The sequence below is a fragment of the Paramormyrops kingsleyae genome, chromosome 14 (assembly GCF_048594095.1).
Source record: "Paramormyrops kingsleyae isolate MSU_618 chromosome 14, PKINGS_0.4, whole genome shotgun sequence".
NCBI lineage: Eukaryota > Metazoa > Chordata > Actinopteri > Osteoglossiformes > Mormyridae > Paramormyrops > Paramormyrops kingsleyae.
This window is the reverse complement of record NC_132810.1, coordinates 5,668,414-5,690,460: the sequence shown is the minus strand read 5'-3', so window position 1 is coordinate 5,690,460 and position 22,047 is coordinate 5,668,414. Positions and strand designations below refer to the sequence as shown.

Sequence of the window (22,047 nt, the reverse complement as noted above, 5' to 3'; positions counted from 1 at the left end):
GGGAGGGGGGTGGTGTGCACTTAAGGCCCCGTGAGTAGGCGCGCCTGGCATGCGTCTGGCGAACACCGGACCCCCACGCTCGTGCCACGGCTGAGCTCTCTCCCGCAGTGAGCCTAAGTTGAGCTGTAATTGCCACACTAAATGATCAGACTGAAATTAAAAGCATGAGAGCGCTGGAGGTCTGCCGGTGCAGTGGCCCTGGGCCTCGTCGCATTAGCTTGGCAGCTCCTGGTTAATGTCGTTACCCCTGAATGAGCCGCTCTCGAGCTGCGCTGCCGCATCGCGCATCGCCACGTCCTGCTCGGCGCTGCCATTTTCACGCAGCGACGCATTCAGAGCGTGTCGATTCTGGCTTTCCTCTCGGGTCTAAAACAAAAACCAGGATGGCGGATTGATGTGCTCACGGCATATGGGCTGTAAACCCGCACAGACAGCGGGCCTGATGCTCTCAAGGTCGGGCAAAAGCGTCAGCTTGAGGCAAGCGCAGCCTTCAGTGATACGTGTGTCTTGAGAGACTCGCAAGGTTATTTACATTAAACTCAATTGCTGCTTAAACAAATTAGAGGGCGTTTAATAAGCCTGTGTATTTGCTGATGTTCATAAACAGAAAGCCGTTTGCCTTTTGACAAATAAAGCAAAACCATATTTCTGTGAAAAAGCCATTTATATCTTACAATTATATACAATACACAGTATAGAGGAATCACAGCTTAAAACAAAAGGGGCATTTAGGACACTTCTTACAGGAAACCTTGACTGTAAACACCTGTAAAACACAGCTCTGAAAATAAAAACTAAGCTGTAAATCCTGAAATTAACAGTACAAAAAACAGACCAAGGCACATGCTTTGCTTTCCTAAAAAATCCCTTTTCTGGACTGAGAACCATTAAATGAAACAGGAGCTGATTGTGAGATGGCGTACAGTAAATTGGAAGCACTGGGCTGATTGTTGATATATGAAGATGGTTGCTTGCAGCTTCGAAATGGCACTAAGAATCTTCTGTTAATAGGAACTATTTCTGTAGTAGGACACTAAACTGTTGTGGAACTGTTGCTGTGTCACAGCCCATATGTAGATCTGAGTGGACACCATCATGAGTATGAGTACATGATCATTCTTTCACAGCTTTGTGCCTCTAAGTGCACCTTCTGTTCGGCGAGGACGTAAAACTGAATGTGTCAGTGCTGACGTGAAAAGTGCGTTTGAAGGGGCTTACATTCACGGGAGGTATGGTTATGAAATTGCTCTTAACTCCATATGACATGAAAATTCAACCTGATTTTGCTGGAGCTCTTGTGGTGTTATAGAAGAAGTCTGGGTAAGATGTTCCTCAAGTTAAAAATCAGTGTCTAATGCGTGCTGCCTGAATGGGCAACGGCTGGATGCCCTCAGACCGGTACGGCCCCATCCCAACACTGCCGATGCACGTCGTCCGAGTGGATTGACTGGCGCTGTGTGTCAGAAGACGGGCAGGTGCAGCGGAGCAGAAGAGTAGATGGGGTACCCCAGCGGTGGGTCTGCGGCCTGCACGGTGAGGTTGCGCAGGAGCACGGGGTGAGCCTGGATGCTGTAGCGCTCCTCGTCATCGTTGGTGGCGTACAGCAGCTCCCAGGACAGGTTGGCCCACTGGCCCCGCACCCCCTCCCCATTGAGGTGGCCCAGCTGCACCAGAACCTCCTGCAGTGTGAGGACACGGCCTGTGTAGGTGCCCTGTGAAAAGAGGCGCTTCTTACTGGGCTGGACCCCACAAACCGCAATGCCCCCTTCCCTTGACGTTAACACGGTACAGCCAGATGTTACCATAGTGAGGTCGTAACCCAGGGAGAAAAGGAAAGGCTTCTCCTGCAGGACGGCATCCCGCCAGCCGTGCTCCGACGCCAGGCCGATGTACCAGTCTTGTTCATACTCCTCCAGGGTGCTCAGAAGCTCCTCGGGGCCTCCTATGGCTCCCAGGCTTGCCTGGTCCAACAGCAGCTTGAAGCTGTACCTGGACACAGGAAGTAGGGTTGTGTTTCCCAGCTCTACGCCCACTGACTTCATGGTGCGTGTGTTCGGGGTGACGCTGACTATACCTGAACGCTTTCATCGTGAGATGGTACAATTCTTTGTTGCTGGTGAGCCAGTCAAGGCCTTCGGTCCAGGGGACGTCCCCGCAGTAGACCCTGTACACATAGCTGGGGCTGGGGGTGGTGGTCTCGGCGCCCAGTGCAACCAAACAGTTCAGGGCCACCTGCGCATGCAGTTCCCGCAGAGCCTCGGCCACCGGCTTGGGAGCCTCTCCCTGCTCGGCCGGCCCAAGCCTTCCTAACACGAAGTGGAACCACTCCTCAGGAAAAGCCAGCCTCAGCTGTTGTGGACGTGAGGCGGCCAGAGGGGCGGCCCTCCAGGCTAGGGGCGGCTCCAACAGATCTGCATGGGGTGAGCCAAATTTCACCCTGGGAGGGGTGAACCCCACGAGGCCGGGTACTTCGCTCTCCTGGCCCCGATCCATGGCTGGAAGCCCTAGGCCCAGTGGCCGTAAGGGCTGAATGGCGGAGAGCGGCACATCCCCGTAGAGGCTGTTTAACTCCACGGACCCGGGAAGCGATGGACCAGCCGGCAGGGGAGCCCCTACACTCACCAGTGCCGTCGTCTTCCTGGCCGGCTGCGGGCCGAACAGGTCGTCCTCGTCGGACCAGTCGCTCAGTGAGTTCAGGCTGGGGCTGTCCTGGCGGCACTCCGGAGAGGGGGCCTCCGTTGGGCTCTGGGGCCCAGAGTCCTGCAAGCTGCCCTCCGGCTTGTAGCCAGGGCCGCCCACGAAGGCCCTGCCGCCCCGGACGCAGGACTGCAGGAGCACCCACACGAGGACCTTCAGGAAGTCGTCTCTCAGCTGGCGCAGGTTGGTGTGCGAGTCGATGATTCCCGTCAACACGCTCCGGGCGTCGGAGTAAGTGCAGACAGGCAGCGCGGCGCGGGGGGTCATCGCATTGCCCCAGTGCAGGTTCAGGCCCGTGGGGAGTCCCAGACCATCCGGAGCTTCAAAAGCACTTTCAAACACCTCATCCACGCGCCTCGCCTCAGCTGTGTGGCACGAGGTCTCCTGCAGTTCCAAGCCCTGGAACAAAGGTGGGTACCTTAGAGCATCAGGCTACAGGTATGTTACAGTGAGTGGGGGAGACCTACAGGACACTTCAATGCATATTAAATTGATCCAAACTGAATCCAACCAGAGCCGAATCCCTACAATATGGTGTAAAAGTCTTAGGCAGTCAAAGAAAATGTGTAAATGACCTATTAAAACTAAGATGATGTGTCGTGTCACCTAAGACCTTTGAAAACCTCTCCTGTAGTACTTGCTGTCCAATAACCCCAATGTATTTTCTGACCACTACCCCACCTTGTTTGGCTAATCAATACTTCACTGAGTTATTTAATCAGTTAAGTCAATTAAGAGAGCTGGTGGTGAATGGCTGAGATGCCCCAGAGGGGGGGTCGGGAAGCAAAACTCAGTAACTTTCTGAAGAACAGAAGAAATCCTGCTTCATTTTTTATTGTGTCACTGGTAATTTGCATACATTTAGTGAAATTTTGTTAAATTGTTTTTTTTTTCTGAGCAAATATACACCTTTTACCCAGAAAGGTATCCTTTAACATTTCTACTGCCTAAGTACTGTGTACAGTACTAAGTACAGAACTGTGTATTTTTATTCGTGTGAACCCAGAAATGTTTGAAATCGTACTACCTTGATGTTAACTGAGCAGTACCCAAAGCCTTGCTCTAGGACATTAATCCACACGATCCGATCCTGGAAACGGCCGAGGAAGTGTGACCCAGGACTGGAAAGGCCTGCGAGGCGAGAGGCACACAGAAGGTGTGTTGGTTGCAGACAGACAGGCGGCCGCAAATGTTTGAGCACCAGCTGTCTGGAAAGCTGAGATCAGGACATGAGGCCCATACTGCACGGTCCTGTCCCGCAGCATTAGGAGAATGTCTGTGTGGACCGTCGAAAGGCAGACATGTAGACCATCTCTTTTGGTCACATAAAAAGCATGTTTCAGCGCAGAGAGCTCTCCAGTGGTCCCTCTGGTCACACTGTGGTGTAAATCTAATAACAGAACTGGGTACCGCTGTCTGCCCATCAAGGCTTTCTGAATGTGGAGCAGGTACTGGGGATGAGAATCGGGGCTTTGAGACGAAAACAAACACCCTGTGTGTTCTGCTTCATCTTCGGGAGCGAGGGAGGGAAACAAACATCCATCAAAAGGCCCATTATACATCCAAGCCCCGTTGTTTGCCTGGCAAATAAAGTCCCCCTGCCGTCAGCATTGACAGCATCGGCGTTAAATAATTAACCCGCACGACGCCCCAACTAGGCCAGCTAAGCGCATTACCGTGCTAACGATGTGGAAGTAAGTAGAATCTGAATGATTTGATTGCAGCTCCTTTTGCCAGTGGTCCGGGCCGGGGAGTGCTTGTCACATGGTGAGCCCTCCCCCACCACGTGCCACGTTAACTGGACTCGCAGTCTGTTATGTGCACCACCCAGCGGCGACCAGACATCACATCCTGTATTATCCTGCAGAATCGAACCGTTCATAGTGGAGCAATGAGCTGTGAGCCAGCAAGTTCTCTGCCATTCCTGCATGCGCCCCCTCATTCCACATTTGTTCTGTTAACTGCTCACTGTGTCTGGATTGCCCTGTTTGGACCAGAGCGGGTGGTCTGTTACGAACCTAGCACTCCCCCGGCAAAGGCGGTCCGCAGGGCGGCTGCAAGGCTCCCGCTCATCTGCTGGTAGTAGACGGAGTCTGGGCAGGAGCATGCGGTGCCCACGGGGCCCGGCCAGCATCGCTGGGGCCGGGGGAATCCCACCAGGAAGACGGGCAGCGTGAAGAGCGGGAGCAGCGGGGCGGAGAGCAGCGCCGACAGGACCAGCGTGCACAGCAGCAGGGGACTGAACGCGGCGTTCAAGGCCAGGAGGGCGCCCGCCCACTGCCGCCTCTGCTTCTTCTCCGTCCAGGAGGTCACCAGCACCGTTAGGGCGAATCGCACCTTGGAGGTCAGCTGCAGCAGACGGTCGCTGGCCAAGCTCACCTGAGGAGAGGGCGGAGGGGTCACCGGTGCCAGGCCGTTCGCCCTGCAGGCCCCCCTTGCGGCAAAAACCGCCTTACCAGAATGAGCTGGACGCCCGTCCCAAGGCCATCCCACCAGGGCAGCTCAGAGCCCATCGCCAAGAGGCGCAGCACGGCCACCACCGTCACCTGGAACAGCAGGTGCTCGGTGCTCTGCCAAACCTGGAAGGAGACGAGGCTCAGAGAGGCTGCTGATGACCTCATGCTGCTCCCTCCTGACTCCAGGTCAAACTGTATGATTCTGTTCTACCTTAATGTTTGTTTGGTAACACTTTACTTGAAGCAGTCTACATAAGGGTGACATGTAACCATCATAAGAATGACATGACACATTAATGACACATTATTGATGTTTATGACTGTTGTCATCAACATCACTGTTGTCATAATGTGTCATTCGGTTTTTGGAACTGAATGACACATTATGACAACAGTTATAAACATCAATAATGTGTCATTAATGTGCATGACATGTGTCATGTCATTCTTATGACGGTTACATGTCACCCTTATGTAGACTGCTTCAAGTAAAGTGCTGCCGTTTGTTTCTTTAAAAAAAAAAAAAAAAGTCACACACATTAACTCTGGAAAACACACCATTCTCTTTAATTAAAAATGTTATTATGAGAGAGAGACAAGGTAAAGAGTTATATCTGGCATGTGACTGGCTATGAAGAAGCCTCTCTATTCTATAGAGCTTTGCTTATGCCCCCTGGGTTTGCTCAAGCCCAGGTGAGAGCAGCCAGCTTCGTTCAGCCCATTTGGGCTAGCTGGCTCATCGGGGAGTCACTCACTGCTCTGAAAGCCCGGGTGAAGCCCACACTGAGGGATGCCGTGTGCAGAGCCAGCAGGGAGCCGTCCATAGCCAGAAAGGCAATCATGGCAAATGGTGCCACTGTAGCGGGAGCCGTCAGAGAGGGAACAGATCATTTCAAAGCAGGTCACACTGGGACTTCAAAACAGGATTGCAACAATGTTGCTCAAGCCAGTCCTTAGGGACCCCAAGATGGTTCACATTTTTGCTCCCTCCCAACTCCCCACAGACATGAACCAATCAAGATCGCCGAATGCCTGGAACTGGTGTGGTGGCAGTTGGGAAGGATCAAAAATGTGAACTGTAAGAACTGGATTAAGAAACTGCTGTAAATAATAGCTAAAGCCTCACCGAGATTGACCAGCACTCTTCTAATCATACCAGCCATCCGAAGGCATTTACTCTGCACCTTGAACACCTTCACGTTGGTTGTTTCCTTGGGGTAAAGAGGGTTGTGGAAGACCCCTCCTAGGAGGTACACACCCTGGACCTCTTGGAGAGTCCAGTTGATCACAAAGAGAATTAGTGAGAGGTAGCCAGCAACAGCCTGGGGTCCCACAGACCAGTCCTGGGGTGAGGGCAGGAAGTAGTGGAGGAGCCCAGCCTCAGTCAGAGCCCCGAGCAGCAGGACCAGGTGGAGCAGCACCTCTCTCCAACCCAGCCCCCATCCCAGTGAAGAAGGCAATCTGGCAGACAGATCTGTAGACTGGCCATCCATCCTGCAAGCCCGCAGAAGCGGCCCAACCTGGCTGAAATCCAGGCTGAGCAGGAAGCCCAAGGCTACGGTGAAGAGCACCACGCCCAGTGTGGAAGGGATGAAGAAGGTGCACACCGGTACACACACAGAAACCATGAACATCACCAGCAGCCTGCAGTACAGGAAACAGTCGTGCAAAAAAACAACTGGCTTAACCAAAACTTAAAACCAGGTATACAGAACCTCTAAGAGCCAAGTGTGTGATGCGGTTCAGTCACCTGAAGTTAGTTGACATGGGTGATCCACCCAGGCCAAAAACCAAAGTCTGCTCCATTCCCCAGAGCAGAAGGGCATCTAGAGGTGACAGCAAGCCCAGCGCCCACAGCAGCGGCAAGAGGAGGAAAAGCACGTGGAGCACCTGACTGCTTAACACCAGCGCTGGAATGGGGCCCGTCACTCTGCTGGGACCAAGTCGGGGAACAAGCAGCTGAGCAGGTCAACATCAAACACCTTCACCTTAGTAAACATCATCTGCACAGAGTGCTTCATGGACTGGCTCTGAGGTTAAGCCATTTCTCTTACTGAATCTGTGGTGTCAGATGCTACGTTTAGTGTGTCTCTTGTTGGCCGCTACCACAAACCACAAGAGTGAGAGGATGTATTTATTACAAACCACTACTTTTGCCTGGCCTGTATTTGGTGGCATGGATTTCAGGTCCCTTTTCTGACAAAAAAAGGCTGTTTGATCTGTCCATTACCTCTGAGCGATGTCCACGGCGATGAAAATTAAAATGTAGAGCGGGCGGGTGAGCGGTGTGATCTCATAGGTGTCCTGTGGCTGAAAGGTGGCCGTCTCGGGGGCCGTGTTGATGATAAGGGAGTATTCCCCGATGCAGAGGGTCACCCAGCTTAGGATGAAGATCAGTCCTGCAGCCCACTGGCTGCCGTACAGGCTGCTGAGTCTGCTGAGGAGTAGGTACCACGTCCCCAGGCCGCACACGACCCCAGCCAGCACCACATGTAGCACTGTGTTTGGGATGAGCCTTTTTCCCGGGATGAGGAAGCGGACGGTCTCGGGGCCGGCACAGCTTGTAAACTCCACCTCCTCCTCTTCCGCCAGGATGCTGGCTGTGTGTATGCGCTCCACTCGCCCTGTCCGCTGTGCTGCTCGCACGGCCAGCGCCTGGACAACCACAGCAGCCCCCAGCATAAGCCCTCCGGAGAGGGAGGCGGCACCGAGCTCCTCCAGAACCTGTAACTGATGCAGTAGCGTGCCCACACCGCCTATGAGCCAGGGCGTCAGGAACAGGATGATCTGGTGGATGTAGACATATGGTGGGGCACAGTAGCCCAGTTTGAAGCGGGGACCTCCCAGCACTGTCTGGGGAAAGCGCTTCCAGAAGAACTCCTGCTTGTAGTCATTGAGCAGAGGGACATCGGGCCCCATCTCGATCACAACCTGGGTGGGTAAAAGGTCATCCTCACCAGCCAGCTGCCCTCTGCCAGAACATTGTCTAAGACAGGGAAGAAAACATCACAGTGTGGACTCCTCAGTTAAAGGAACGGAGTTTGTCACGGAGTAATCAAATAAAGAGGGAAAAAAAGCACTCCTGAAGGCAAAAATCGACTCAGCTTTCCAGCAACTACGGAGATAAATGATGGACTGATAAGGTGAGCTGAATATGGCAAAGGGAAGCGCGTTAGTTTAGCCGCGTTAACCATCTGATCCGTGCAGCCGGGCGCTCGGGCGTCTCTATGGGCAAATGTCAACAAAAACAATCAAGCCGGCGGTGTCTCTCATATAATAGGATCTGCTTAACAATGCAAGTATTTCCAAAACCCTAAAAATGTGCTTAGAGTATTATAATGATTATGGACGGATGCGTTTTGTTTATTATTATTATTTGTAATCCAAACGAATAAGCTCATACAGGAATAAAGTTGGATAGCTATTGTTAGCAAGCTAGCTTAACGGCGAACTACTGCATGACTTTTATAAGTTTCCCATAAAATTTATAACCAGAGCATTAGCAAAGGATATTTTTAATCACAGTTGAGTGTAAAACTGAGTAAATAATAAAATACATCTCGCAACAGCTGGATAACTAGAGCTGTGCTAGCAGAGTAGCGGGCTGCGTGTATTCTTTGAGGTACTGTGCAGCTATGTTATTAAACGGCACATTTAAATGGTGATAATCGGTAATACGTACGAATGTTTGCCTAGGTTTACTTCCTTTAAGCAGAATGTCCTCCGGAGGGTTAGGAGCGGAGGTATTAGTGCACCGGCCAGCTGCGGTTCCGCGTCTCCACGGCTCGTCTCCACGGGTGCCTCCGGCCGCAGCTCGCGCACACACGTGCGCGCGGACGCCTGGCGCGCTGCCGTGAGCGCGTGGCGTACGGCGCGAGCAGCCGCGTGGACCGGTTGGAGGGGCGGGTGGAGGCGCTTTTCTGCGCCGCGAGGTGTGTCTCGAACTTGTCGAACAAAATAAAAATATTACTTAATCCGTTTCTGAAGAAAAAGCCCCAGCGACAAATTTTATGGTAGAGCATTATAGTACATATTTTTTTAGGCGAATAGAATACGACTATTGGATGTCGTGCCTGGAAACAATGTTTCATAACATTTTTCGATGCGTGCCAGTTCAACTTTGTGTCGTTTATAAAACCTTTATAATGTTCTGCTTCATTGCAGGCCCGGATCTAGACTGCTCAGGTTGGGGGAGCAATTACAAATTTTGGATGGGCAGTATCTTACAGTGCCGTAACGTCGTGTGACCCGAGAAATAGGTGGGGTACATGGGCATTTTCATATTTTATGTTTGAACTATTTCTGAACACTACATTATGCTGATGGTCATCTCTCTAGTCAGGATAGACAAACTATTATTATTATTATTATTATTATTATTATGGTGTGTTTTTTGTAAGGTGCTTTGGATAGATGTGTCTTCTAACCAAACATAAACTTAACATAAACATAAACTTATCTACTGGCATATTAAAGGCGAATTTGGGTCTCAAACTCATGAACTGGTGTATAAGAACATGTAACATGAACAGTAATATAGTGGACGAATAAAGAGATTAATCATTAGAAGATAATTACCAAACCACAAACCAACTTTGCATACAAAGGTGGAGTGACCTGCACTGCATTGGTGCAAAGTGGACAAGGGAGGTGAACGTAAATTATAGCACATAATCTACAGTTAAGGTCATAATTATTAGTCCCCTGTACAAAATTTAACAAAACCGTTCATTTTTCTAAGAAGACTTGCGCAGACTTGAAAGTCTCACTCCAGCCAGCTGACCAAAGTTGGCAGCCCTGCGCTGATATAAAGCCAAGAGTTACAGAAACCAGTACTGCAAAGATCCTTATTCAACACAACAATACAGAAAACTACAGCAACAAAAGACACATTTTAGCAAGAAGGAGCTTTAATAAGAATAAGGTAACATTCCTCCTCCACTTTCACAGGCTCCGCAGAAGAATATCTGATGGGACGAATGAAATAAACGTGACTGGCAGATTCAGATGGCGCAGGCTGAAATTGACCGATTAGGTAGGCAGAGCAGAAATTTGGATGGGCATTGCCCACCCGTGCCCACTTCTAGATCCAGCTGTGTTTCCTTGACCAGATGTAACAAGGTTTATGGGGGGTAATATAGGGAAAACTGCACACAACCAGGACAGCTTAATTGAAATAGGAAATATGTGCATTGTTGGATGTATAAAGAGGTAGATAAAGTTGCCATGGAGAGGGAGGGAAGGAGGGGCGTTTTGAGGCCTATTTTATCAGAGGCCCCGTATGTAGAGGCGCCCCAGGTTACCTCTGGAAGATGTCTGTCTGTGTGTGGTATGTATGTGTTACATGACAAGTTGTATATCAATTGTAAACTAATGAATAGTTCTTTTTATTATTATTTATTACAGACCTATAAATGGTAAAATGTCCAGGCATAATACTTTTTGCTTTGCCTAATGCTGTCAGATAGGCGGCAGGTATGAATTCACTGATTTTTTCAGTTCATGGTCTAAATTTTGTATTAGAAGTGTTTTATGTTAGTAGTGACAATTTTGTTACATTTTATGGAGGAAAGAATATAATCCTGTAGCACTTTGCTAATCCTGCTAAATAAATACACCGCATTTACATCCAAGTGTCAGGTGGAATTCGAAATCCCACCCATGTTCAAGTAAAGTTGGCCGCCACCATGAGTTTTACTTTTGCTTCTGACTCTGAAGATTAGTTGACCATGACAGCCAGGAGTATCACAGAACTTGAGACTGCAGGGGTCATGTGACTTTGCTTTTTTTTTGTTTTTGTTGCTTAAGTGAGATCCTAAGGCGCTTTGTGGGGGGTGAGGTTCTGGGCTGGGTGGCGACCAAACACTCATTCTGCCCCCTTCCCACCTTCCCAGCAGCTTTGACTTTTTTGGCCCTGGTCCAGACCATGATTGCCAGTAGGAGAATACCACATGCCGCGTGTGTGATTGGCAGCACCGTAAGTCTGTAAGTATTGCAAATTGCAGCACAATTACAGTGTGTTTGGCCACTGAAGGGTGTCATTGTGGTGATTACTGCCTAAGAAAGCAGGGTTCGGCTGTATATCACTTTATAATCACACTACTGTCCCCTTTTTGACAGGAAGCTGTTTTGCTCGTGCCACACAAAACCCTCCATGACTGACCCCAGGCCAGGAGCATCGTGTTCCTGCTCCCTGCAAAGGGCCTGCAAACGAGGTCGTCCGAAATTCATTACAGTTGTCTTCCTGGCTCCAATTATGCTCTGTGAAATAATAATAATAATCTGAGCAGAGTGGAGATACGGAACAATATCCGTCTTTTTCGATTTCCCTGAGCCGCAGCAGCTCAAATCTATTATTCAAAACAACACCTAAGTGTTTTCATAAAACGCTCATTCTTCTCACCTCCCGCTTATGTTCAGAAACACAGCCTCACCCGCCGCACCGACCGAGCAACGGAAACATATCTCACCTCCACTGGCATTACCCTTAAGTATCTGGTGACAGCAGTCTCCAGGGCTTGGTTTTTGGACCAATAGCTGAGCTGCTTATTGAGGGCCACCTCAGCCTTGCTAACATGTGAAGGAGGCTGTGGGCCCATCTGGCAGGTCAGTGCACAGGGGCAGCGGTATACCGTGTGTGTGATGCTGGCCGTTGGTCCCTCCCTTAGCTGCAGTTGCAGGAGGATAAGCCCTTGTATGTAATCCCTGTGTTGCTGTAGAATAGCTTATCCTATTTCATTTGCCCATGATTGGCAGCAGATTGCTTGTAGACCTCCTGAGATGCAGAACTAGGATGTGACAGAACTTAGATGCCTCGGTGCCGATGCTCCGAGTCAAGGTTGTCCTGTTTGCCATGATTGGCGTGGGAGAGAATATTTTCTCAAAGTATTCACAGAGATCCAGTGCCACATGAAAGGTACTGACAGGAAAACATATAAAAGTATAAAGAGACTCCGGACTTTTTAACCAAGGCAGAAGGAGAAGGTCACCAGAGGACGAAGACACATTTACAGATATAAAGCTAAAGTTCCGAAGTTTTTCATGTGTTATCACCTTTGCCAGGACATTTTGTGATCTTATGCACATTGTGTATTCTTCGCTATGCACAAAATATATCAATGTGATCAGAAACAAACTGTTTTCCTTTTGACTGTTAAACGTATCATATGCAGCATTCTGTGACCAATAGGGTTTTTGTCCTGTTTGCTTTGTGGTGCAGGCAATGCAAAGTCCATGTGTTCTGTATGGCAAGAGCAATATCAGGTCATAAACACTGAAGGAAATGGTTTCAGAAGCAGAAGGTCAAACCTGTGTGTTTTTTTTGCCGGGGAACAGAACAGGGTCAGATTAATACGCTTTTGTCAATCGACACAGAGGATGTCTTTAAAAAAAAACACAAAAGATGCTGTCTTACCCTGGCTATGTGCCTCTGCAGTTGAATAGTGAGCACATCACACAGTGGTGTCATAATTACATCAAGAATGCACACAACACTAGTGTTTTTGTCCACTCTCTGCCTTATCTCAAGCTACGTATTTCCCTGAGGTCACAGCTCACAGCTCACATGGCCCAAGACAGAGGAATACCTGTCTTAATATTAAACCCCTCTCAGTTTATCTTTAATACTTTGGATACTACAGCAAATTTACATTATTATAATATCATGACTGATGTGGGTGATTTCATTGGCCATCCCAGATGTCTGCTTAGTTGTAAGGTGAATGGGGGGGGGGGGTGTGGGGGGGGTGTGAGCGAGGGCGTGGATCATAGGCTGATCTGGTAAAAAGGCCAAATCATTGACATGGATAAGAGGGTGATTACATGAAAAGGAGATTATGGCCTCATTCCAACTGTTGCTGATTTGGGAAGCAATTGCTACACATGAGATGACATCCAGACAGTACTCAAAAAAATCACATCCTCATATAATCCGGTGGGTGTCATTATGTGGGTTTGGGCAGTCGATCCTGGTCCCTGGAAGTGTGCACAGACATGGGCCATGCTGTTGTCTTTTTTTGGACACTGAAATGGGGGACAGATTATGCTGATTTTTCTCTACCTAATCTGCCTTCTTGCTGATTTCCTGAAACATTTTTTGAAATTGGACAAGGAGCATGTAGAGTCACAGCTTGTGTCTTCCCATATGCAAGCTGTGTGTTTTTTAGGACAGTGTTTTCCAACCCGGTCCTCGGGGACCCCCAGAGAGTCCATGTTTTTGCTCCATCCCAGCTCCCTACAAAACAATCCACATTTTTGCTCCCTACCAAACAGTCCATGTTTTTGCTCCATTCCAGCTCCCTACCAAACAATCCACATTTTTGCTCCCTTCCAAACAGTCCATGTTTTTGCCCCTACCAAACAGTCCACATTTCTGTTTCCTCCCAGCTCCCTGTCAGACGGTCCACCTTTTTGCTCCTTCCCGGACAATCCCCATTTTTTGCTCCAGGAGATAGAAAGGAGCTGGGTTGAAAAACACTGTTTTAGGGGATGACGGTTTGGGTAGCATGATGGCCGGGTCCCTTTCGCCAGCCTACTGTTTGGTACACAGCTCAGAGTCCAGCTCTTCCTGCTTCAAGGCTCTCCAGTTTGGTCTTCAGTATGCTCTGTTTCCTAAGCTTGAGTATTACCCGGCTCCCTGCTCTTCCCCTGGAGAGAAAGCCCCCACTGCTGCTTCCCCTGTAAGCCATTCCAGCACAGATTGGTGATGATATGAGCAATGAGTGGGACATGTGGTGCTGGGAGTGAGTGATCACCTCGGTGGTACTTATATCTCCTTTATTGTCAGGACAGAGAGGCGGAATGTAAAGTACATTATGTGAGTCAGTAGTGCTCGTATTTTTCATTTATGAAGAGGGTTTCGCTTCTTTACGTTCTCCATTCATAGAGACGAGGACCTTAAAATGCCTCCTGCCGGCATTTCGTTTCCGTAAACGCACCGCTGTGTGTGCACACGCACACCAGTCTGTCCTGTGTTCCGTTGCCGAGCGATTGACAAACAGTGACCACTGAGGCCCTGCCCTTCGCGTCTGCTGTTGCTAAGCGCTCTAGTGTGTTTTTCGATGTTGTCATCCAGGGTGAGGATGTGTGTCATTGGCCTCGCTGAGATCCAGCGTGGCTGCTTCGGCGATGATTGGGTCTGACTCATTTTGGGTGAGATACAGAAGGTTAGGGGAAAGCTCATTTGATTTGTGGCTGCATTGTGTGACATCTCAATGCCCTCCTTGGGTTAAGTGAGCTCTTTAACTAAGAAAGAAGTATGTGAGCAATAAGTCCTGGATTGACAAGAACAGCTCTGTTTTCCCCTGTTTAGTCTGTTTTTCCGCTTTGGCTCTCCCTCTTTTTTCCCCAAGAGACAAATAGTGGGAGATTGATAGTGGAAAATGGTGACCTGTAACAATAGCACAGTGACAGGTATTTCAGCGGTCATTATCGCTGTGTTTTTACCTCTTTGTGCTCCCTGAATTGTGTCTGTGCCTGAAGGCTCAAATATTCGCTACAGAATTCATGCCTTTATAAAATGAGTCAAATTTCAGAAATTGTATATTGGCACCAAAGTAAAAAAAAATCGTTTGCACACTTCACATCGAGCACCCCGCAAAAGCAGGTTTATCACGGCAGTAATTCACAGCGTCCATAGAATTCTCAGAGTTGTGGAAACAGGCACTCAATACAGTATATTGTGTTTATCTATTATAACGTGTAATAATAAGGCTGTGCTCCCTGTGGTAATTACTCAGAAGTTACAGAAACATCAATGTCAAGTGTACATGAAGCTACAGACAAAATAGTTATAGACTCTGTCTTCAAGTCATGTGAACAATTGGGCCACCTAATAGCTGCCACTGTTCTCTGCCATTGGACTGAGGCAGATTAATGACATAAATTACCTAAAGTATGGTGAGGATCGTGGTGTGACCCCATTCTCTGTCTTCTTTGCCCGTATTTTTGCTATTGGTCCATTGGTTTTTTCTATTTTTCAGAATCGTTTGCTTCTTGGGCAGGTTCAGTTGGACCAATAGCTTGCTTTAGCAACATCCTGGCCCCCTGGACTTGCAGTTGTCTCAACAGAGGACAACAGGCCCAAGCATGTTTAATAATGAACTGAGAGAGGGCTATGGGGAGAGATTTCTCTTCCTCTCTCTCTCTTCCAAGCCAGACTTTATGTCTTATGGATGGAAATCTAACCTGTCACGTTCTATCCCATTAAACCAGCTATGAACCATGTACTCCACTGAGTGGCAGTAAGAGAGAGGGAGAGGGAGAGAGAGAGAGAGAGAGAGAGAGAGCGAAACATATGACAGGCATAATATGGCTTCTCATATGGCTTTATGAATGATCAATAGACTATATGCAAATTCTATATAAAATGCAAAAATTCCTGCTGATCAACAGGCAGAAGGACCTCCAAATGTATGTGTAGGATTGTAGTGGTGTGTGTGTGTACTCAGAATCCTCAGTTTTTCAGGCCATAATCTGCATTAGGACCACGTCATCAGGCCGCCCTTTGTCTCCCGCTGCCTGTCTTGTCGAGCTTGTCTACGCCCATTCGCAGAGACACAGTGAAACGAATGTGCCGTCAGGCCATTGAGGGCTTTAATGGATGAAGTGAATCGTGTGCATTAAAGACCCATTGACGAAGGCTGACACACAAGCCAACATTTGGCCAGCTTCAGGAACTGGCATTCCGTGTTGAAAGGGGTTCTGCTGTTTACCCCTGACTGACGGCCTCTCAGAAGTTTTTCCTGGGGGAAGGCAAGGGCTTTGTGGGGACACATTTGGGCTTAGGAACCCATCGCAAGTGGTCATTCATAGCACACCTACACCAAGGTGGATCACAGTGTCTTGAGTGCTGTTCCATGTCTGGCAGTCTGCTTTGCTGTAGCAGTGATGATGCACTACGACCCTCAATCTTCTTAATAATTCACCACTACTGAAGCGGTCTCAAGGTGGACTCATTGGCTATGGGATTTAAGCCACTTCTTCAGGTCTTGACAGGCAGGTGGTGCATTATTGACATCTGGTGCCCAACGAGTGCAACTGCATAGAAATGTTGAATAAGCCATGCTATGGACAAGTGGTTTGTAGTTTTTGTAATACAGAAGGAGTAGCACTGGTAGTCTTTTCAAAGACAAAAATCAGCTAACATCCAAAACTGCTTCTCCACGATCTCCATTATCACCCAAAGGTGACAACATCACCGTGTCACTTCCTGTCAAGGCCTGCGTCGGTGGGCAAGTGACTATGTGCATGATGGTTGCTGACCAATCACAGTATTATACTCAGAATCTACTCAAAGCTCCAGCTCCTCCTGGGAGAGGTGTTGTAAAGCAGCATTATGCGCTCTCTGGACCTCCATCAGACCTGCTCCGCTGTTTTTCAGGTGCATCTGTTTTTAAATTAATGACATGTCCATCTTTGCAGTGACTGGAAAACTGGCTGTTTCACCCTAAGGCCACACTCCTGCCATCTTTGTAGATTAATCTTTGGGATAGAACTTACTGGCCATGTGATCCCTGGCATATGGTTCAGCCATCTAAGCTGAATTCACAAGCAGATCACATTCGTTGCAGAGAAGCGCCGTTCCCTGGTGAAGCTGTGAACCTATACACGGTGGTGTACTCTCGCTCCCGTCTTCAAGGACGTGCACCTGTGTGCCGCGTTCCTTGCCCGTTGCAGTGGTGCCGCATGGTGCGTCTGGAAGCACTGGAAGCACTGTGATTTTGCAACCTAAGCAAAGAAGCAGGATGAGAATGAGAATCGGATATGAGAGCCCTGCGTGGCACAGCAGGGGCGGAGCCCGTCTTACCCGCCATCCACGTTGGCATACGGCAAGAATTCCTGCTGTCTGTTTGAGAGAAGGGCGGTGACATGCAGAGGGCCACCTGGCTGTAGGGGGGCCAGCTTGCGATGAATGCTGTGCTGGGGTGGGGGGGCCAGGCCACAGATATGCCTCCTCCTGTCTGCAAGGAGAAAAGGTGACATCAGGGTCAAAGGTTCTAGACGTGTCATCGCTGTGCAGTCAGATGGCATTTACATCACTGGTGCTGCATTAGAGCAGACAGTGTTTCATTTGTAAATGTGCTTCGGAAAGCAATTGATAGACGAAAAATAAGGATGTGATACAACAGGCTGCCTGTCTGTGGTCAGATAAATCTCATCAGGTACTGCTGCCTTTGGCTCCAGGCTTCTACATTTTCATGAATTCTTTTCTCTCTGTTTTATGGCAAGTGCAATGTCCCCCATGACTGCTTTTAAAACTCGTGCAGCACGCGTGGAATTGGTACGGCGGCACTGACGTTTGGCTGAGTCGCGTGCTGGCTTGTCCTCCAGGTAGGCTGATGGTGGGAGATCTGAACCCGGGAGGTGCTGCAGGATCCCAGTGTGTGGTGAGCTCCCATGGGATGGTAAGGTCAGCTGGCCGGGATGCCCCGACTCCAAGGCGGTGCTTCCAGGGACTCCACACTGTTAAGCAGAGACTGACTGTCTGCAAGGCTGCCTTATCACCTGGCTAATAACAATAATTAACATTTTTGTCATGTACTGTATTCATGCTCCCTGATGTATGTCCAGTTTTTAGTGATGAACAAATGAAGCTTCATGAACCATTTGCTGTATATTTTCGTTTGCTTTGGGGCACGATTTGGGCCTTTGTTTGAACAGAGAGCACCATCTAGTGGAGTCAGAAAATACAGCAAGTGGTTCATGAAGCTTCATTTGGCCGTCGCTAAAAGTTTTCTCCAAGACACATGGAACATCCTTGAAACAAAATCGGTCAGGTTGGGTAGGTTCTCACGCATGCATATGGTAGTATTTACAGTTATAGCTATTTCATTCATTTATATAAAGTAGAAGGTACAGAGCATCACACACACACACACACAGCTCTGCTGAGCTACATATACACAAGTGGATCTACCAGTGCTGGACTCAGTCCAGCCTAAAGACATTTCTGTCTAAAGAAACATTTCTTGATTGTAACTGGAGCGGAAGGGAGACCTTGACAATGTGAATTTTCCGAGCCTTGTGGTCTGTCACTGACACGCGCACATCAAACAGGTCCATTAAAGGGAGCCGTAACTGAGACTATCTGTGGTATCTAACACAAGCAACAACTACACAAAAACTCTGCAGCCTCCCAGGGGCTATCTGAAAGCTAGCTTGAGGGGCACTCTAACCTCTCTCGCCGTCAGCTAAGGTGTGCTGATGGCATGGTCCTGCTTAGGCTATCCACATCCTACTCAGTTTAGCTGCTATTTGCTGGTAGCAGAGAATGGATAAATTACACGAAACCGGACGCAGTATTTATGTTGTGTGATGGGAGGCCATAACAAGGTGGAATCTCCCCACTCTTATCTCGACTTAACAAGCTGGGATCAGGCTGCACAGGCTAAAGGACGGATTTGATGTAATCCGTGGCTTTTAGTTCTCTGCTGTCGGATTGTCAGGAACATGGTCAGCTCTTACTGGCTGCCCTGGCATAATGCTTGGCACTAATCTCCTTTGCTGCATTTCTGGACAGAACAGCCTTGAAAATGTTACCTGCACTCTGATTTGGAGTGGATGAGGATGTGTAATGTCTTAGGTGCTGGATTGCACTCCCTTAATTTCCTATACTTTTGCTGGAGCCTGCAACCAATTACCTGGATTATATAAAAAGCAAGCATTAAGTTACTTGATAGATGCTTTTATTGGGGGTGGTGTGTGGTTCAGCTGGTTGGGACTCTGTACCTGTAATCGGAAGGTTGCCGGTTTGAATCCTATATCCAACGACCCAATGCCACCGTTGGGGCCTTGAGCATGGTCCTTAACCCCAATTGCTCCAGGTGCTGGATGCTGGCTGACCCCGTGTTGTGATGACCCCCCCATGCTTGCTCACACCTGTATTTGTGCCTCAAGGAGGTAAAGGGGCAATCTCCCCAAGGGGAAGAATACAACCTCTGTTCTTTCTGATGATTTATTAATATGATATCTTAATAACCTTCCGGAGAGAGCCAGAAGTGACTGTGTGTCACGACCCGAGCACTTGCGCGAGTGAGCCATCACTCAGGGCGGTCCTTACCTCAGTCTCATTAAGCAGCATGTCCGCCCAGGCCCTCTCCTCCAGAGTAACTGCCAGGCCGTCCAACACCTGCAGCCTGGTGAGACGCACCAGCATGGCAGGACGGTGCCGAGTCCTCCTGGCCACCTGCCGCACATCCACACACGGGCACACTCATGCACAAGCAGGACATGCTGGAGCTCTGGGGGCTTCTGTGTGCATGTGACCACGAGGGCAGCTGGCGGGATGGTAACTGCAGTTGTGGGCTTAGAGCAAGGTTCTTCAAATCTGGACCTCGACTCCAAATCCGGGCCTTGTTTTTCAGTTCTCCCAGGTAGTTAGTTTAATAATTACTGATTCTGATTGCTCAGAGGCTTCACACCTGACTGACAGCTAAAGGAAGGCTGGAAAGCCAGCAGTGCTCGGACCTCGAGGACCGTGATTTGAATAACCCTGGCTTAGAGGTTAACGACCTCAGCTCTACAACCCTGTTTAAACAGGTGACGGTCAAAGCTGCTCTGGATGAAATTTCCTGGTATATACAGTACTGTGCAAAAGTCTTAGGCAGCCAATGAAAATGATGTGTAAAATATCTTTATATTGGTGTAAAACTATCTCATTGACTTTTTTAACTAATTAAATTAATCAAGTGAGCTGGTGAAGAAATGTAATAAATGAATGGAGTGGCTAGGGTGGCCCTGAGGAGAGGTTTGGGAACTGAAGCGGTGTTCATCTAACCATCCAACTAGACACTGGTAACTTTTTAGAGAACAGAAGAAATTATTAGTAGTTTTTATTGTGTTACTCTTAATTTGCATATGTTCCAGTGTTAAATTGTGTTTTTTGCTCTGAGCAAATGTGCACTACCCAGATAAATAGCTTTAAACATTTCCTTTTGACTGCCTAAGACTTTTGCACCATACTGTATTTACGTAAAGTGGTTGATTGTTTAATCAGTATCTGGTTTTATCCAGGTATATAATTCAGAAGCGGCTGCAGAGGGTGTACAACTGCAAGACCCTGTGGACTGCAGGTGGGCCAGGGCACTAATCACCACACAAAATAAGGGTTCAAGTGACTGTTCTGGGTGGTCAGTCACAGGGGTGCAGTCATACTCACTGGGTTACCCAGTACAGACAGCTCCACCAGTGAGGGCAGCTCCTCCAGCTTTTCGATCTCACACAAGTCCTGCGGACACACAGACTATCGGTTAGTACTGAAGGCTGCAATATCGGTATCGTATCGGAAGTTAAAACGTTGTATCGGGACATCCCTAACACAGAGTGCTGTCATGTCTTGGCGTTTCCTTCCTTTCAGCTGTTCAGAGATGCATTAGATGCAGAGCCTTCCCTAATCAGAGCCGCAGTGCCCCTGTTGTGCAGTCCCTCATTGCTTGGACAGCTGATGCATGACTTTAGGCAGCTGGGGGTCTCTGCCCTCCTCCCCTGGCAGTTGGGATGTACAGAAATGTGCTGTGATTACTACTACCCGCGTTCTAATTAAAAACGAGAGCGCAACTGTGACAAACCACAATCAGCGCATGCGGCGGGATGTGGACGCAAATCTGATTGCGCCTCGCTTGATTCTCATCTTTTTTAATGTCTTTGTATGTGCAGCTCTGACCTTCAATCAGCGTAGACTTTCCATAATGCGGGGCAGTAGAATGTTTCACCATGGTAACCAGGCGATGTTCCCCTACATCTAATCGCCGTGCTAATGTGCCCGTCGATCGAGACGAAGCACCTGAAGATCAACACGCTGCTGTGAGCAAGCCCAAGGCTCCTCACTCCACCGGTAAGGTCAGAAGGCGTCCCGGCAATGAGGTCTGACTTCCGAAAGTTTAAGGTATGTGGGCAGTCTGTAATCTGAGACTCTTCCTCAGCTAAGAATGTGCTCAGGACAGGACTGAAAAATGTGGACGGCTAGTTTTGCATTACAGTAAGAATTCTCCGATTTTCCGAGCACTAATAATACTGGGTGTCTATAGAGCAGCTTCCAGTGGTCTGCATAAATGTTTAATAGTAATTCCATTCCCATAGTTTTAGGACTGGTCTGTTGCTGCTACCGCAGACACTTTCTTGTTAGTGCGACAAACTCCAAAAGTATTCTACGCATCTTTTTCAAACTTTGCAGACACACTGTATGGGTGAAGATCTGGACCGGATCAAGTTTTTGAGATGAATTGCCCCAAAATTGAAGCAACGTTGCTTAACGGCAGCTAAGGGAAAGTTCCCCCAATCCTTAGCTGTTACTTATGTGATAGGTAATGATGTGATAGGCCATACTTAGAAATTCTGGGTCCCCTGACCAGTTTTATGTCAAATTTTACATATTCAAGGGCCCGTATCAAGTGCTGATTGCCCTGAAGATGTCAGGAAACACATGCCCCTTTAATGCACCTGTTCTGGTCTGTTACCAATTGGTGGTCGTTGGTTTAAGAAGGGTTACAAAGCCCTGTATGAACAGTACAGTACAGAAGGCTGCACAGCTCAATGAGAGGTTTTCATTGCTTAGTCAAGCTCAGACTCAGATCGTTAGTGCAGCTGTGTACCTGCAGCTTGTTCGCGTCCAGGAAGAGTCTGCGCAGCTTCACGAGCGGCTGCAGGTGGCCGACCTCCCGCAGCCGGTTCTCAGCCAAGCGCAGCTCCACCAGCGCGGTCTGTCCACTGAAGGAGCTCTGTCTCACGGCCCGTATGCGATTGCCATCCAGTACCAGCTCCCGCAGATGCTGGAGCCCCTCGAGGCCCTCCACGTGGCTGATCTCATTGCCTGCGCAGAAACAGAACCTTCACGCAGATGCACACGTGTGATCACTTCCATACAGGTGCGACACATAGTTCTGTGCACAAGCTCTTG

The 22,047-nt window shown here is 48.7% G+C and overlaps 2 protein-coding genes and 1 long non-coding RNA gene across 10 annotated transcripts in view; 1 reads left to right on the top strand and 2 right to left on the bottom strand.

Annotated features, from left to right (window-relative positions):
- Positions 1-645: 645 nt before the first annotated feature.
- Positions 646-9,034, bottom strand: pcnx4 (pecanex 4). 2 transcript variants are annotated; one of them, XM_023825562.2, is made up of 11 exons: positions 8,836-9,034; positions 7,384-8,139; positions 6,904-7,086; positions 6,280-6,797; positions 5,909-6,009; positions 5,154-5,276; positions 4,716-5,076; positions 3,725-3,828; positions 2,075-3,096; positions 1,803-1,989; positions 646-1,712 (listed from the first exon to the last, which is right to left on the bottom strand). In XM_023825562.2, exons 2-11 carry the CDS (start codon positions 8,070-8,072, stop codon positions 1,461-1,463), a joined length of 3,540 nt encoding a protein of 1,179 aa, XP_023681330.2. In that variant the 5' UTR covers positions 8,073-8,139; positions 8,836-9,034; the 3' UTR covers positions 646-1,460. The 2 variants fall into 2 exon arrangements, with proteins under 2 accessions (XP_023681330.2, XP_023681329.2); XM_023825561.2 differs by having other exon boundaries at positions 6,904-7,083.
- Positions 8,904-21,748, top strand: LOC111851045 (uncharacterized). 6 transcript variants are annotated; one of them, XR_011982560.1, is made up of 8 exons: positions 8,904-9,085; positions 9,318-9,412; positions 10,104-10,188; positions 11,051-11,138; positions 11,274-11,368; positions 17,488-20,224; positions 20,808-20,985; positions 21,074-21,748. It is a non-coding gene; the product is annotated as an uncharacterized lncRNA (long non-coding RNA). The 6 variants fall into 6 exon arrangements; XR_011982558.1 differs by having other exon boundaries at positions 20,808-21,748; XR_011982559.1 differs by having other exon boundaries at positions 17,484-20,224; positions 20,808-21,748.
- Positions 15,730-22,047, bottom strand: part of lrrc9 (leucine rich repeat containing 9) — an 18,366-nt gene continuing 12,048 nt past the window's right edge. Inside the window, exons 28-33 of one of the 2 annotated variants that reach the window (XM_023825557.2) lie at positions 21,743-21,960; positions 20,311-20,379; positions 19,213-19,338; positions 17,450-17,615; positions 16,960-17,113; positions 15,730-16,880 (exon numbers count right to left, since the gene is read on the bottom strand). In XM_023825557.2, coding sequence (XP_023681325.2) covers positions 16,787-16,880; positions 16,960-17,113; positions 17,450-17,615; positions 19,213-19,338; positions 20,311-20,379; positions 21,743-21,960 — 827 coding nt within the window. In that variant the 3' untranslated portion in view covers positions 15,730-16,786. The remainder of the gene's footprint in view (positions 16,881-16,959; positions 17,114-17,449; positions 17,616-19,212; positions 19,339-20,310; positions 20,380-21,742; positions 21,961-22,047) is intronic. The other variant, XM_072699130.1, reaches the window with a different exon arrangement.

Bases quoted from the DNA above. Each gene is read 5' to 3' on its own strand.
- pcnx4 (XM_023825562.2), bottom strand. From the start codon at position 8,072: ATGGGGCCCGATGTCCCTCTGCTCAATGACTACAAGCAGGAGTTCTTC. The intron at 5,277-5,908 runs GTGAGTGACTCC...GTCTCCTTCCAG, and splicing joins TCACCCGGGCTTTCAGAGCA to GTTTGGCAGAGCACCGAGCA. The intron at 3,829-4,715 runs GTTCGTAACAGA...CTCGCCTCGCAG, and splicing joins CTTTGCCGGGGGAGTGCTAG to GCCTTTCCAGTCCTGGGTCA.